The sequence below is a fragment of the Amblyomma mixtum genome, chromosome 1 (assembly GCF_055824585.1).
Source record: "Amblyomma mixtum isolate Tamu chromosome 1, ASM5582458v1, whole genome shotgun sequence".
Lineage (NCBI taxonomy): Eukaryota > Metazoa > Arthropoda > Arachnida > Ixodida > Ixodidae > Amblyomma > Amblyomma mixtum.
This window is the reverse complement of record NC_143012.1, coordinates 125167337-125183166: the sequence shown is the minus strand read 5'-3', so window position 1 is coordinate 125183166 and position 15830 is coordinate 125167337. Positions and strand designations below refer to the sequence as shown.

The window sequence follows — 15830 nt, the reverse complement described above, 5'->3', positions numbered from 1 at the left end:
TTGGAAGCTCGCATGCAAGAAGCCATCACGGTTACCGAGGCCCATCTCGCCCCAATGCGACTTCGCTGCTCTTCCAGAAAATCGGAGCTGCTCATTTACCACCCCCCAAGACCAGGGCGCCCGTCCAACGACTGGCACAGACACCCCACTCAATGCATAGAGTTACACGACAGGGATGGAAATCGCATACCTGCGGTTGACAAAATACGAATTCTAGGACTAATCATCGAAAACAACGGGTCCAACTCGGCAGTGTTGGACAGCATCACGATCAAGATTGCGAACGCGATCCGGATGTTTCGGCGCATCATGAATAGGCACAGGGGATTGAGCGAGGACAACGCCATTAGAATGGTCCACGCTTTTGTACTCTGTCACATCACATACGTGGCTGCGATGCTCAACTAGCAAAAAGTACATCGTAAAAGGCTCGAATTACACATACGTCGAGCTTTCAAGACAGCGTTGGGGCTTCCCGATAATGCCTCCACTGATCTTCTCTTACAGCTAGGAGTACACAATACCCTTGCCGAAATCATCGAGGCACAGCAAACGGCACAGATCGCACGCGTATCAAGCACTAAAGCGGACAGAGAGATTCTCGTCAAGCTCGGCCTGAACACCATAGCAGAAAGGGACAACGTCCTGCAGTTACCTAAAGTCGTGCGAGAAGCAATTAAAGTGTACCCCTTCCCAAGAAACGTACACCCGATCCACAATCAAGGAAGAAGACTCGCCCGCGCCAAAGCCCTCGCTGCGGACGCGGCAAGGTTTCCAGACCAGACAGCTTTCGTGGATGCAGCGACATACCGGGAAAGCATGCCTACTCGGTAGCAGTAGTCGACGGACACGGGCGAACGCGTAACTCACTCACACTTTTCACGAAGAAACCAGAGGTAGCTGAACAAGCAGCGATAGCACTAGCTCTCAAAGACTCGAGCTTCACAACTGTGTACAGCGACTCTAGAGCAGCCACTCGAGCTTTCGCCGAGGGCGGAATAGACAAGACGACGCTACGAATCTTAGGTGGAAGTAACATCACCGATCACTCCATCGTATGGTTCCCGGCACACATGGGCAGCTTAGAGGGTGGCCTGCGGAATCTCAACGAGATCGCACACGAGGCGGCGCGAGGGCTCATCGGCCGCGTCCCTCCGGTTTCCCCCGCTACTCCACATATCGAGTTCAGGGATCAATTATTCACGCACAACCCGCTCATTAAACACTTTTATCTAGGCAGACGAGCATTTCCCCTCCCGGATAATAAATTAACCTGCAGCCAGTCGGTCACGTTACGCTTGCTCCAAACGAACGCATACCCCAACCCCTGGCGCATAAAGCACATCGACCCAGAATACGACGGACAACATGTGTGTGACCAGTGCAGTGAACGTGTAGACTTGACCCATATGCTGTGTGGTTGTGCATCAAGTGACGCCTACGCCCAGAACAAGGAACATTGCGACAAAGTACTAAAGAGTGCTTCACTTCACGACCAGCTTCGGGCTGTCCAGGAGGCCCGCGCGGCGGCTGAGAGCTTCGGGCTCTCTATGCCTACGTGGGAGCTGCCCTCTACACCTGGCGCCTAGCCGAGTGTCCTTCAGGACCCCTACTTTGGGAAATAAAGTTTTACCACCACCACCATCACAGTGAGTCATTGAGCAACGTCAAAGCGGTCCTGATGATATATGCGACTGGAGTTCTCCAAAACGTCTTTCCCATCACAGTGAGTACTTCAGTAACGTCCAAGGGGTCCGGAAATCATGTGCGATTGGAGTTCTCCAAAATGAGTCTCGCATCACAGTGAGTCATTGAGTACCGTAAAAGCGGTCGTAGATGATATGTGCGATCGGAGTTCTCCAAAACGTGTTTCCCATCACAGTGAGTACTTCAGTAACGTCCAAGGGGTCCTGGAAGTCATGTGCGATTGGAGTTCTCTAAAATGAGTCTCGCATCACAGTGAGTCATTGAGTAACGACCAAGCGGTCCTAGATGATATGTGCGACTGGAGTTCTCCAAAACGTGTTTCCCATCACAGTGAGTACTTCAGTAACGTCCAAGGGGTCCTGGAAGTCATGTGCGATTGGAGTTCCCCAAAATGAGTCTCGCATCACAGTGAGTCATTGAATAACGCCCAAGCGGTCCAAGATGATATGTGCGACTGGAGTTCTCCAAAACGTGTTTCTCATCACAGTGAGTACATCAGTAACGTCCAAGGGGTCCTGGAAGTCATGTGCGATTGGAGTTCTAAAAAATGAGTCTCGCATCACAGTGAGTCATTGAGTAACGACCAAGTGGTCCTAGATGATATGTACGACTGGAGTTCTCCAAAACGTGTTTCCCATCACAGTGAGTACTTCAGTAACGTCCAAGGGGTCCTGGAAGTCATGTGCGATTGGAGTTCTCCAAAATGAGTCTCGCATCACAGTGAGTCACTGAGTAACGTAAAAGCGGTCCTAGACGCTATGTGCGGTTGCAGTCGTGCAAATCGAGTTTCCCATCACAGTGAGTACATCAGTAACGTCCAAGGGGTCCTGGAAGTCATGTGCGATTGGAGTTCTCCAAAATGAGTCTCGCATCACAGTGAGTCATTGAGTAACTTAAAAGCGGTCCTAGACGCTATCTGCGGTTGCAGTCCTGCAAATCGAGTTTCCCATCAGAGTGAGTACTTCAGTAACGTCCAAGGGGTACTGGAAGTCATGTGCGATTGGAGTTCTCCAAAATGAGTCTCGCATCACAGTGAGTCATTGAGTAACGTAAAAGCGGTCCTAGACACTATCTGCGGTTGCAGTCCTGTCACTAAACACGTCTAAGTGCTCAAAAATGACATTTACGCGTAAAAAGTGCGCTCTTAATTACACATACACAATTAACGGTGCAGCTGTCTCCCCCGTAAACGAATACAAATACTTGGGGGTTGTATTCAATAGTAACTTGACTTGGAGTTCGCACATCGGGCATATAGTCTCAAAGGCGTCCAACAAGCTTTGGTTGTTAAGAAACCGTCTAAGGCACTGCCCATCTAAAACTAAATTAGCAGCTTACACTGCACTCGTACGGCCATTACTGGAATACGCAGATGTGGTTTGGGATCCGCACACCCAAGTAGATGTACAGCGCATTGAAGGCGTTCAAAGGAAGGCGCTTAGATTTGTCTACAACGCATATGGAAGGCACGTTTCGGTTACTAATCTATTGAGGCAATCTGAACTGCAGACACTTCAATCTCGTCGCAAGTTGCACCGTCTAAAAATGTTGCAAGGGATTGTTAATAACTTAACAAACATTCATTTTGAGACCTACATGGCATACAACACTTCACGACCAACGCGCAATAAACACAATTTGACAATCATGGTGCCACGGTGCCGAACGAAAGCGTATCAGTTTTCTTTTTTTCCAAGAACGATATTGGAATGGAACGGGCTTCCGTGTGACGTGGTCCGTTTGACAGATCAGAAGTCTTTTTTATCTGCTGCCATATCGTCATTTTAAGCCCCGTGTATTCATTCATGCTCTTTTGTTTGCTTTCTTTTGTATGTTTGGGTAACCGAGTGCATTTAACCTTGCTCTTTGTCTTTCTATAAAACCCTGTGTGTTAGCTTTTGCTTCTTTATTCGCATTTTTACTTGCTTTGTTTTGTCGCGATGTACGATGTACCCTTGTACCACTCCTGCCTTGGCCACCAAATGGAGGCTGGCAGTATTGAATAAAATAAAATAAAATAAATCGAGTTTCCCATCAGAGTGAGTACTTCAGTAACGTCCAAGGGGTACTGGAAGTCATGTGCGATTGGAGTTCTCCAAAATGAGTCTCGCATCACAGTGAGTCATTGAGTAACGTAAAAGCGGTCCTAGACGCTATCTGCGGTTGCAGTCCTGCAAATCGAGTTTCCCATCAGAGTGAGTACTTCAGTAACGTCCAAGGGGTACTGGAAGTCATGTGCGATTGGAGTTCTCCAAAATGAGTCTCGCATCACAGTGAGTCATTGAGTAACTTAAAAGCGGTCCTAGACGCTATCTGCGGTTGCAGTCCTGCAAATCGAGTTTCCTATCAGAGTGAGTACTTCAGTAACGTCCAAGGGGTACTGGAAGTCATGTGCGATTGGAGTTCTCCAAAATGAGTCTCGCATCACAGTGAGTCATTGAGTAACGTAAAAGCGGTACTAGACGCTATGTCCGGTTGCAGTCCTGAAAATCGAGTTTCCCATCAGAGTGAGTACTTCAGTAACGTCCAAGGGGTCCTGGAAGTCATGTGCGATTGGAGTTCTCCAAAATTAGTCTCGCATCACAGTGAGTCATTCAGTAAGGACCAAGCGGTCCTAGATGATATGTGCGACGGAGTTCTCGAAAACGTGCTTCCCATCACAGTGAGTACTTCAGTAACGTCCAAGGGGTCCTGCATGTCATGTGCGATTGGAGTTCTCCAAAATGAGTCTCGCATCACAGTGAGTCATTGAGTAACGTAAAAGCGGTCCTAGACGCTATGTCCGGTTGCAGTCCTGAAAATCGAGTTGCCCCAACAGTGAGTACTTCAGTAACGTCCAAGGGGTCCTGGAAGTCATGTGCCATTAGAGTTCTCCAAAATGAGTCTCGCATCGCAGTGAGTCATTCAGTAACGACCAAGCGGTCCTAGATGATATGTGCGACGGAGTTCTCCAAAACGTGTTTCCCATCACAGTGAGTACTTCAGTAACGTCCAAGGGGTCCTGCATGTCATTTGCGATTGGCGTTCTCCAAAATGAGTCTCGCATCACAGTGAGTCATTGAGTAACGTAAAAGTGGTCCTAGACGCTATGTGCGGTTGCAGTCCTGCAAATCGAGTTTCCCATCAGAGTGAGTCCTTCAGTGACGTCCAAGCGGGACTGCACGCTATGTGCGATTGCAGGTCCCCAAAATGAGTTTCGAATCACAGTCAGTCCTAGAGTAACGACTAAGCGATCCTAGATGATATGTGCGATTGGAGTTCTCCAAAAAGAGTTTCGCATCACAGTCAGTACTTGAGTAACGTCCGAGCTGTCCTAGACTATATTAGTGACTGGAGTTCTCCAAAACGAGTTTCACCTCACAGTGAGTCCTTGAGTGAAGTCCAAGCGGTCCTAGACGTTATGCGGAAGTGAAGTGCTTCAAAACGAGTATCGCATCAATGTGACTCCTTGAGTAACGTATAAGAAGTCGTAAACGTTATGTGCGATTTCAGCTCTCGAAATCGAGTTTCGCATCACAGTCAGTCCTTGAGCAATGACTAAGCGATCCGAGAGTTTAGGTGCAATTGAAGTTCTCCAAAACGTGTTTCCCATCACAGTCAGTACTTGAGTAACGTCCGAGCTGTCCTAGACTATATTAGTGACTGGAGTTCTCCAAAACGAGTTTCACCTCACAGTGAGTCCTTGAGTGAAGTCCAAGCGGTCCTAGACGTTATGCGGAAGTGAAGTGCTTCAAAACGAGTATCGCATCAATGTGACTCCTTGAGTAACGTATAAGAAGTCGTAAACGTTATGTGCGATTTCAGCTCTCGAAATCGAGTTTCGCATCACAGTCAGTCCTTGAGCAATGACTAAGCGATCCGAGAGTTTAGGTGCAATTGAAGTTCTCCAAAACGTGTTTCCCATCACAGTGAGTACTTGAGTAGAGTCCAAGCGGTCCTAGACTATATTAGTGACTGGAGGTTTCCAAAACGAGTTTCACCTCATAGTGAGTCCTTGAGTGAAGTCCAAGCGGTCCTAGACGTTATGCGGAAGTGAAGTGCTTCAAAACGAGTATCGCATCAAAGTGACTCCTTGAGTAACGTATAAGAAGTCGTAGACGTTAGGTGCCATTTCAGCTCTCGAAATCGAGTTTCGCATCACAGTCAGTCCTTGAGCAATGACTAAGCGATCCGAGAGTTTAGGTGCAATTGAAGTTCTCCAAAACGTGTTTCCCATCACAGTGAGTACTTCAGTAGCGTCCAAGCGGTCCTAGACTATATTAGTGACTGGAGTTCTCCAAAACGTGTTTCCCATCACAGTGACTACTTCAGTAGCGTCCAAGCGATCCTAGACTATATTAGTGACTGGAGTTCTCCAAAACGAGTTTCACCTCACAGTGAGTCCTTGAGTGAAGTCCAAGCAGTCGTAGATGTAACGTGCAGTTTAAGTTCTCCAAATGAGCTGCACATCATTATGAGCCCTTGAATTGCGTCCAAGTGGTCCTATACAATATGTGCAATTGAAGATCTCCAAAACAGTTCTCGCAACACAGTCAGTCCTTGAGTAACGTCCAAGTGGTCCTAGATTTTATGAGTGATTGGATTTCTCCAAATCGAGTTTCAGATCACGGTTAGTCCTCGAGTAATGTCAAAGCGGACCTGCACATTACGTGAGGTTGGAGTACTCTAAAAACAGTTTCCCATCACAGCGAGTCCTTGAGTAACGTCCAAGCGGGCCTGGACGTTATGTGCAATTATAGTTCTCGAAAACGAGTCTCGCATGACAGTGAGTTATTGAGTAACGCCCAAGTGGTCCTAGGCGCCATGTGCGACTGGAGTTCTCCAAAACGAGTTTGCCATCACAGTGAGTCATTGAGTAACGTCAAAGTGGTCCTGGAGGATATGAGTGTTTGGAGTTCTCCAAAACGATCCTCGCATCATAGTGTCACGTTGTAGTGACGGCAGTCCAGCGGTGAGGAAGACACCAGAAATACTTGCAAACGAAGCTCTTTATTAGGGCTGACTTGCGCCCGGAAAAGAACTGAATCACTCGGTGGCGGCGTAAGCAACAAGCGTGCTCGTCAATCGTCGATCTACGAATGCCTGCCGCTCGCGGCATCGCTCAATTTAAAGCCGGCAAGGAAACTTCCAGATAACAGGTCAAGATCATCTACAGTAATCTGGAAAAACCTAGATGCAGCCTTTCATGGCTGCGATCAATCGAGATTAGTCTGGTCGCTTCTCGCGTCATGAACAAAAGTGATAACGACCCTTTCCTGCAGCCTTGAGCGTGAACGAACAAACACTACAATGATACGTGGCAATAGTGAGTCCTTGAGCAACGGCCAATCGGTCGTAGAAGCTATGTGCGATTGGAGTGTTCCAAAACGAGTTTCCCATCACAGTGAGTCCTTGAGTAGCATCCAGTTTGCAACAAAATTTAAGAAAGGTTTTATTGCCGGGGGTTCTTCAGCAAAAAATTTAGCTAAGATGCCATGCGATGTTTTTGTTAAAACAAATTGCAAAAATATCGTCTTTATCTCGCTCAGTGCTCAATGTCAAATGTCAGGCGTCATTGTTGCTTTGACAAAGTATTTCACTTCTGGAGTTGACGATATGAAGCGCAAACCGTCAAAAGTAATTGAGGAATAGCTAACAGCGCTCTTATGTATATTATAAAGCTTACTTTTTGCACAACGCATGCACACGCAAGCAACCACGGTCGGGAGATAACCAAGGGCTTGATTGCATCAGCACGACGTCTCTCCCGTTGATGCTGAATAAACGAAATTTCCTTTCGCACCAGCGCTAGCGTCTTGGGTATCGTTCTTTGTGTATATATTGGTTGCTGTGCTGCCCATGTTCGGCTGGTTTTCCTGCGAAAGGGACCTACTTCAATAAAGCGCAGCCGTTAGTCCAGCCGCTTAGTGGGCTTCGTCTCTTCTCCGCACTTCATATTTTGACTGGTTTGTTTATTATTTTTTCGGATGCACAGTTTCCGGACGAAATGAACCTAGCTCGTGTTAATGTGATCCACGAGGGTGGTTCTGTTAACGGAAAAAACAATTACAGACCAATTCTTGCGCTTCCAATTTTTGCAGAGGCAGCAAAAAATATTACACATAAAACAGTTGTTGTACAATAAATAATATATAGCAAATTAAGAATTCGGCTTCAGAATAACTAATTCTTCTGAAATGGCACTTCTTGGAGTAAAGAACAGAAACTGGAAATCATTAAAAGGAAAATATTTACAGCCGCATAATTCTGGATTCAATGACAGAGACCGTGTCGAACTCGAGGTGCTTTTAAGGAGGTTGCCATTGCACGGAATTCTAGGCAAGGCATGGCCATGAATAAAAAGCTACTTAGCCTCTGGAGCTCAACTCACATGAGTAAATGGCGTCAAATCGGACGGTAAAATCGTAAAACACGGCGTTACGCAAGGTACCTTACCTACAGCGACATTATGTTTAATAAAAAATTTTCGATATTGTAAAAATCAAAACGACACAGAAAATTTTTTATAGATATGACCCTTATGTGCTCTTCTGAGGTGTTAACCGGTTGAATAACACCATCTGCGGGGCTAGTTGGTTGCGATCCATATGTATCAGCAGCTCGAACACAACACAGTAAGAAGAAGAAGATAGTACGGAGCGCAGAACTTCCAACTTTTAGTTGAGCATAACTGAACCCGCACTTATATACACATACCAGGTAAAATCCCACGAGGGGGGGGGGGGGGGGGTAATCAAGGCGCGCGATCGAATTGGGACCAACACGATGTCCAGGGCATCAAAAAGATAACTAGAATCGCACTATACAATGACTTCCATGAAATGAAGCACAAATGGCATGCAGAAAACAAGACAATGTATAAACAGGGTTGAATGTGCGCAAATGGAAAAATGGAAAAACGGAGTTGAGGGCGCGAATTTCGCTAAAAAAACATGAGAAGGCAAGAACACGGTAAAGAGGTAAGCGATACGAAGAGTGAGCGCCAACAATTAACACGGCTAGAACGAAAATGAAGTGTGCACCTTAAAACCAGGTAAAATCAGATAAAACCAGAGAGGAAGGTGATTCCTTTTTCAGATAATGCGATAATGAGGAAGGGGTGCTTACGCAACCTTCCTTGAGCCCTGAAAGGTAGGTTGCTTCAATGATTTCGCGCGTTAGTTGGTTTTTGTGTTTTCTCAAGACGGTTGCTTTCTTAAAATGAGGACTGCATTTCTTTTGGCTGTCACATACGCGGCAATGGGTGGGCAAAGAGTAAAGCAGAAATTTGGGCAAGTTGGTATGTATTCATTTTTGAAACAGCGCAACAAAGACGGGACGTGGAAACTGAGGGGTAAAGACAAACAGGCGCTGACTAACAACTGGATTTATTGAAAAAAACACACAAATATATAGACAGAGTTAGGAAAGATGAATCGCCACCATAGTCAACTTATGCCACATGTGAAGCCAGATACCCAATCTCCCCTTCGGAAAGGGCGACCGATGGGCAACTAATGCACGTTGCGCCTTTCTCACGTATAAGAAAAGCTTCAATCACTTCTCGCGTCATCTTATCACAATGGCGGAACACGATATTGGTGTTCTTATAGTCGGGGGTACATTTGCATTTCTTGCAACGGAATGCACCTTTAGCGAGAGGGTCTCCTTCAGATTTTCTTTTTTCGTAATCTTTTTCGTGTTGACATTTGCACTTTCTGCAGTGGACCGCCACGTGTGACAGGGCGTCTTTTTTTCTGGTGTTCTCATGTTCCATGAGTCGCTTGTTGATGCATCTTCCTCTTTGGCCAATATATGTGGCGCCACACGAGAAGGCAATTTTGTATACTACCCCTACCTCGCAAGGTACATAAGGGGAAACATGGCGCACCTGACAAGCCCTTTTGTTTCCCTCCTGCCTCTGCCTTACCTGTTTGCACATCCTGCCTAATTTCTTCGGGGCAGAAAACACGACGTCAACGCCATATCTGCCTGCCACTTTTTTGAGCCCATGGGACATGTGCGCATATGGAACCACTGCTGGCCTTTTATTTTTATTTTCATTTCTTGCACTCGGCCGAGCCCCGAGACAAGCACGTGTGCTGGTGTTATCGGCCAAGATCGGCTAAGCCCTTGTTAAACTTCAGGTCAGGTCATTCCAAGCTTATAAAAGAAGGCATTATCTTGTCTTGCCTGCAATCTTCACTCAAGAAGTCCTGCCATGAAATGATTGGGGAGAGCATTGCAGCCCAATCAAACAGATTATGCGTGAATGGATATCCGGCTCACCTCATTTCCAGGGCAGCGGAGAAATTGCTTAGGCAGGTGAAGTATGGGGCTCGGCCGAGTGCAAGAAATAAAAATAAAAATAAAAAGGCCGGCAGTGGTTCCATATGCGCACTGCATGTCCCATGGGCTCAAAAAAGTGGCAGGCAGATATGGCGTTGACGTCGTGTTTTCTGCCCCGAAGAAATTAGGCAGGATGTGCAAACAGGTAAGGCAGAGGCAGGAGGGAAACAAAAGGGCTTGTCAGGTGCGCCATGTTTCCCCTTATGTACCTTGCGAGGTAGGGGTAGTATACAAAATTCCCTTCTCGTATGGCGCCACATATATTGGCCAAACAGGAAGATGCATCAACAAGCGACTCATGGAACATGAGAACACCAGAAAAAAAAGACCCCCTGTCACACGTGGCGGTCCACTGCAGAAAGTGCAAATGTCAACACGAAAAAGATTACGAAAAAAGAAAATCTGAAGGAGACCCTCTCGCTAAAGGTGCATTCCGTTGCAAGAAATGCAAATGTACCCCCGACTATAAGAACACCAATATCGTGTTCCGCCATTGTGATAAGATGACGCGAGAAGTGATTGAAGCTTTTCTTATACGTGAGAAAGGCGCAACGTGCATTAGTTGCCCATCGGTCGCCCTTTCCGAAGGGGAGATTGGGTATCTGGCTTCACATGTGGCATGAGTTGACTATGGTGGCGATTAATTTTTCCTAACTCTGTCTATATATTTGTGTGTTTTTTTCAATAAATCCAGTTGTTAGTCAGCGCCTGTTTGTCTTTACCCCTCAGTTTCCACGTCCCGTTTTTGTTGCGCTGTTTCAACAATGAATGGGTGGGCAGGTTCTTCAATGGCGCCCCAGTTAGATCGTTCCTATGTTCGTTTAAACCTTTCGTTTAAGCATCTTCCTCTTTGGCCTATGTAAGCCTTACCGCAAGCTAAAGGTATGGAGTATACAACAAGGCACAAAAGCCGCCGCGGTGGCTCAGTGGTTACGGTGCTCAGCTGCTGACCCGAAAGACGCGAGCTCGATCCCGCCCGCGGCGATTGAATTTCTTTGGAGGAGAAATTCTAGAGGCCCGTGTACTGTGCGATGTCAGTGCACGTTAAAGAACCCCAGGTGGTGGAAATTTCCGGAGCCCTCCACTACGGCGTCTCTCATAGCCTTAGTCGCTTCGGGACGTTAAACCCCACAAACCAAACAAGGCACAAAAGGATCTCGGTGCCTGGCTGTACAGCTACTGTTCTTTTTCTTTTTATTAACTTTGTTGCACAGGCTTGACAGGAGCAGAGGGGCCGAAAAGACTACGTCTACGCCTGATTTTCTGCCAATTTTCTTCAGATTAGGCGATATTTGGTGCAGGTGTGGCAGAACGGCGACCCTTTTGTTCCGCTGTCGCGTATCATCCAGGGCTTCACATTCATACTTCATACCTATCAGGACTTTTTGTTGCGAAAGCAATACTGCTTGCACTTTTCTGGGAGAAAAGTGTGGAGAAAATCACGTGGTTTTTTTTCTCGATCGGGAGGTCATCTTGTCCCGGCAGCTTAGCAACGGCGTCGTAGTTGCTGTTTACAAACCGGGCGCGGTAGCAGACGGTGTAGCATTTGCGGTGCGGCGTAGGCGTACTACTTTCCTCAACTGCTCGAGTTTGTTTTATCGCGAAAGCAATAATACTGCTAGCACTTTTCTGCCATCGATGGTCGTGGCGCCTCCTTACACAGCGGCGCGTCACGACAGACCGAGAGACGGGGCACCGGCTCGCGCCATCGATGGCGGAGGTACACACGCCAGCTGCGCCGCTCCACCATGTGACCGCGTGACGTCACGACAGACCGAGAGCTGGGGTACAGTGTACTAGAAAGCCTTTGGGTAGTGGAAAGAGCGCGCGGCGCGGCCTGCGAGAGAGCTGTCGCCATTTCTGTTAACCGCCGCGCGTGGCGCTGGCGTCTAGAAACCGAGGAGATCGGCGCCGCAGGAGCGCGTGTTGATTGCTGTCAGTTAGGTTGTGCACGTGCGCTGTTTCTGCTTTCTTTACAGCGTTTCTTGCATTGCGTCGTACGCTCAAACTGTGGTTCGCATGCAGTCATGGAAAAGAAAACCAGCAGAGCACTGCTACGCGCCAGGTTGTAAGACCGGGTACCCTGGATTTCGTGTGTTGAACGGACGGACGTTGTTGTTGTTTAACGCCCCAAAAGACGAAGCCCAACGAAAGCAGTGGGAGAGGAATTTGCACCGCAGCGACAAGCCACTCTCGGAAACGTCGGCGGTGTGCGAAAGGCATTTCGAAGAGCCGTTCATCGTGCGGCATTATGTGCACAAAATCGACGGTAAAGGTGAGGATCCCTCGTGGCAGACCTGCGCTGACCGCTGATGCGGTCCCAACCTTGCTGCCTGACTTGCCGGCCTACCTTTCCAAGCAAGTTCAACAAAAACGACGAGAGAGAAAGCGTCCAGCTGCCTGTGCTGTGGCACCGGCCAAGAAAGTGCGCTTGTCGCGGCGTGACTTTCACGATTCCTGTCAACACGACACAAATGTGCTAGAGGAGAGCGTGAGCCCGAATTTGAACGAGCCTAGTGATCCTGCTTCATTGCAGAAAATCGCTGACAAACTCAGCCTTCCGAGCACGTGGACAAGACTTAATGTGCCCGATTTTGATGGAGTTGTGTGCGCTACAACTACCGTGACCAGAGATCCATTTCTTGTCGCGCACGAGAAGCTACTGGTGTTTACTGCAGACGACAGGAAACGGGTCTTCGCGCGCCCTTATTTTCATGGCAAAGAAGCGAAAGAAGTTCAAATCAACTCCATGGTAGAAGCTCGAGAACTTCTTCACCAAACAGCCATTGCCATTGTTTGCAAAGGAGCGATGGACCGACAACAGTACACCAGCGACTACGCTGAACACCTTACAGACCGGCTGAAGGCTTCTGTGCTCCTCGTACAAGATAGTGTGTTCAGCAAGTCCAGCACAGGGACTGTTACTCACAAAGGTAAGCAGCTAGATTTCGTTGCCGAGATAAGATAGGTTGCAATGAAAGTACTTTTAATCAGCAAGGAAGATCATTGTAAAAATATTGTACATAATTGAAGCTTATCACCCCGAAATTATACATTTTTGCTGTTTGAGTAATAATGATCATATATTTAGTTTTAGGTTTCTTTTTTTGCTAATGCACCTGTTAATTACACCACCAAAGGCCTGTATTACCACTCATTTACAGAAACTACATTTCAGCAAAAAGAGCACATAGAGCCATGGGCGTCCGGAAGGGGGGCAAGGGGGGGCGGTTGCCCCCCCTTGGAATTACGGATATTATTTATGCACTAGTAGAAAACAACTACACATCTGCCGCCTCCCCCATAAGTGGCCATCGGGTGCACCCCCCTGGAAAAAGTTCTGCGGACGCCCTTGCATAGAGCTAACATTTTGTATGTAGCATCTTTCACACCCTGTGCTTTTAAATTACAGGTACTGCCTGTCTGGCATGTGGCTACCTCAGGAAAGGGCTCCAAGCAAGAAGATTCCGAGTAAAAACGCAGAAACCAGTGAAAAGAAACCTTGGAAATTTGCTGAAGTTTTCCCGGCAAGAGACAAAGCGCCTTCTCTCACGTGTGTGCACGCTGCGGCAGCATATTCTCAGAATGCAGGACCAGAACAGTCGCATTACTGAAGAAGTTTTCGAAACAAAAATAGAAAGCCTGCCACCTAAGCAAAAGCAAGCAGCCCACCACATTTTTGCAGCAGCCAAGCGTAAGAGCACGAAGGGTATGGTTTACTTAAAGGAGTGGATGCTTGAATGTATCATTATGAAAATGAAAGGACCAAAGCTGTATGAACATATGCGCAAGCAGCAGATCCTTATCCTACCATCAAAAGTCACCCTACGCAATTACACTAGGGAACACAGGTCAGGATTTGGATTCAGCAGAAAGGTCCTCAGTGTGCTAAAGGAGAAGACGAGCTCAATAGGTGTCTTCAAGAAATACGGAGGATTCTTGGTCGATGAAATTAAACTTTCAGAGAACCTTTCTGTGATACCTGGTGGCCACATTGATGGGTTCGTTGATTTGGGCACTTTTACCCCAGACACTGACAAACATGCAGTGTGTGACCATGGGATCGTAATTGTCTTTGTGCCTTTTGTTGGCAGTTGGACACAAATTATTGCCGTGTTTGCTACACACAGCAATGTGAAAGGAAACCTGCTAGCAAAACTCATGACAGAGGCTGTAATTCTTGCTGAGCAAGGAGGCCTATTTGTTGATTTTATTACCAGCGATGGCGCTGCATGGAACAGGAGGATGTGGGCACTCATGTGTTTTCGGGCAACTCCAACTTTCACTGGGAACAAGGTGCAGCATCCAGTGGATCCCAGCCGCTCACTCCATTTTGTATCTGACTTCCCTCACTTGATAAAATGCCTTAGGAATGGACTCCTGAAGTCGAGCTTCAACACCCCAGCAGGCGAGGTAATAGCAGCTTTCCATTTTGTTCTTTTCCTAAGGAGTCGGAGCAAGAAGCATTGAGCCATATGTGTAGTCATGTGCAAACTATTTCTCATGAAAAATATATCTTTTATGTATATTACAGGTGTCACTTCGGCCTGTGCGAGAAGCCCTGAAACTCGATGGATGTAATGTTATCCTTCAAGCTATGCCCGGGATCAGAAGCTGCCACGTCAACCCAAATAATTTTGAAAAAATGAGGGTCAGTTATGCATTTCAGCTGTTTGGCGACACTGTCCTCAATGGCCTCCGCCTTTACAAGACCGAGCTTGAAGCAAGCTGGGGAAGCCTAGACCCAGTGCTCACATTTTTTGGGTAAGTCCTTTTCTCAATGAACTTGTTGTCTAAGCATGAAGGCCATTTTTGTTCGACTGCAATGAAAAAGAATACAGTGCTGTTTAGAGTAAAATCAAATTATTATCTTCAGTATTTCAAATATGTTTTTATCATACATTTGTACTGCAGAATGATTCGAGACTTGATATAAATTATGACGTCCCGGTTCCCTGCCAAAGCCCTGCGGCCTGGATCTGTTGCTGAGGGCTAGTTGCTGTCTTTCCTGGCCTACCTCACAGAGTGGGAACTTCATGCTGGGGGACAAGGATGCTTCCTGTCCGCATCTAGAGCAGTGGGACTTGGAATTACTGTGTCTAGTGTTTTATCCATTCTTGATTATTTGTCAAAACATGTTAGCTACAAGTATATAATGACATGGAAGCTGAGTCAAGACCATGTCGAAAACCTATTTTGGATTGTAAGACAATCATCGGGGTCATCCCACACCACAACAGTTCCTAACAACTGTTGGCTGCCTACGGGCTAGCCAAATCTGTGTCAAATGGGAATGCGGAGCCAGGTCCCTCCTAGACCCGGACGGAGCAGGACCTCATTGAAAGGTGGTTGCTTGAATATGGCAACACATCAGACCTCAGTCCAGATCATGGCGTTGTTGATGCATGACGAGTTTTTTACATAAGTGGATATGTAGCAATGAAGTTTGTCCTCCTAACAAGCAAGGAGAGTTGCTGGGTGCTGCTGACTACACAAGGCTGAAGGTGGTCTCCTGTACCCTCATGGTCGCCTGTTCCGGTTCATCTGTAAACTGGAAGACCTCTTCACTAGTTGCTTCAGCTTACATGAGCTTCATCATGACAGTGTCACGGACATTGTTAATTTGATCAAGAGAAAGCAGCAAGAGAGCGTTGGATGTGCTAATCATTCCGAGTCGCTGACAGTGCAAATGGTTGCCTTCTATGTGACCACACGTCTACACTTTTTTGTAAGGGCTCTTAATCGCACCAGGTGCCAGAAACGGGAAACCGCTAACTACCTAAAGCTAAGCCGCT

General features: G+C 47.1%; 1 protein-coding gene and 1 pseudogene across 1 annotated transcript; both read left to right on the top strand.

Moving 5' to 3' along the window:
• Positions 1-13746: 13746 nt before the first annotated feature.
• Positions 13747-14505, top strand: LOC149367552 (uncharacterized). Its single transcript, XM_089574786.1, has one exon. The coding sequence runs from the start codon at positions 13747-13749 to the stop codon at positions 14503-14505; it is 759 nt and encodes a 252-aa protein (XP_089430912.1).
• Positions 14506-14680: 175 nt separating this feature from the next.
• Positions 14681-15351, top strand: LOC149367551 (uncharacterized; annotated as a pseudogene).
• The last annotated feature ends 479 nt before the right edge of the window (positions 15352-15830 follow it).

Excerpts from the sequence above, each read along its gene's own strand:
- LOC149367552 (XM_089574786.1), top strand. The coding sequence starts at position 13,747 with ATGGTTTACTTAAAGGAGTGGATGCTTGAATGTATCATTATGAAAATG.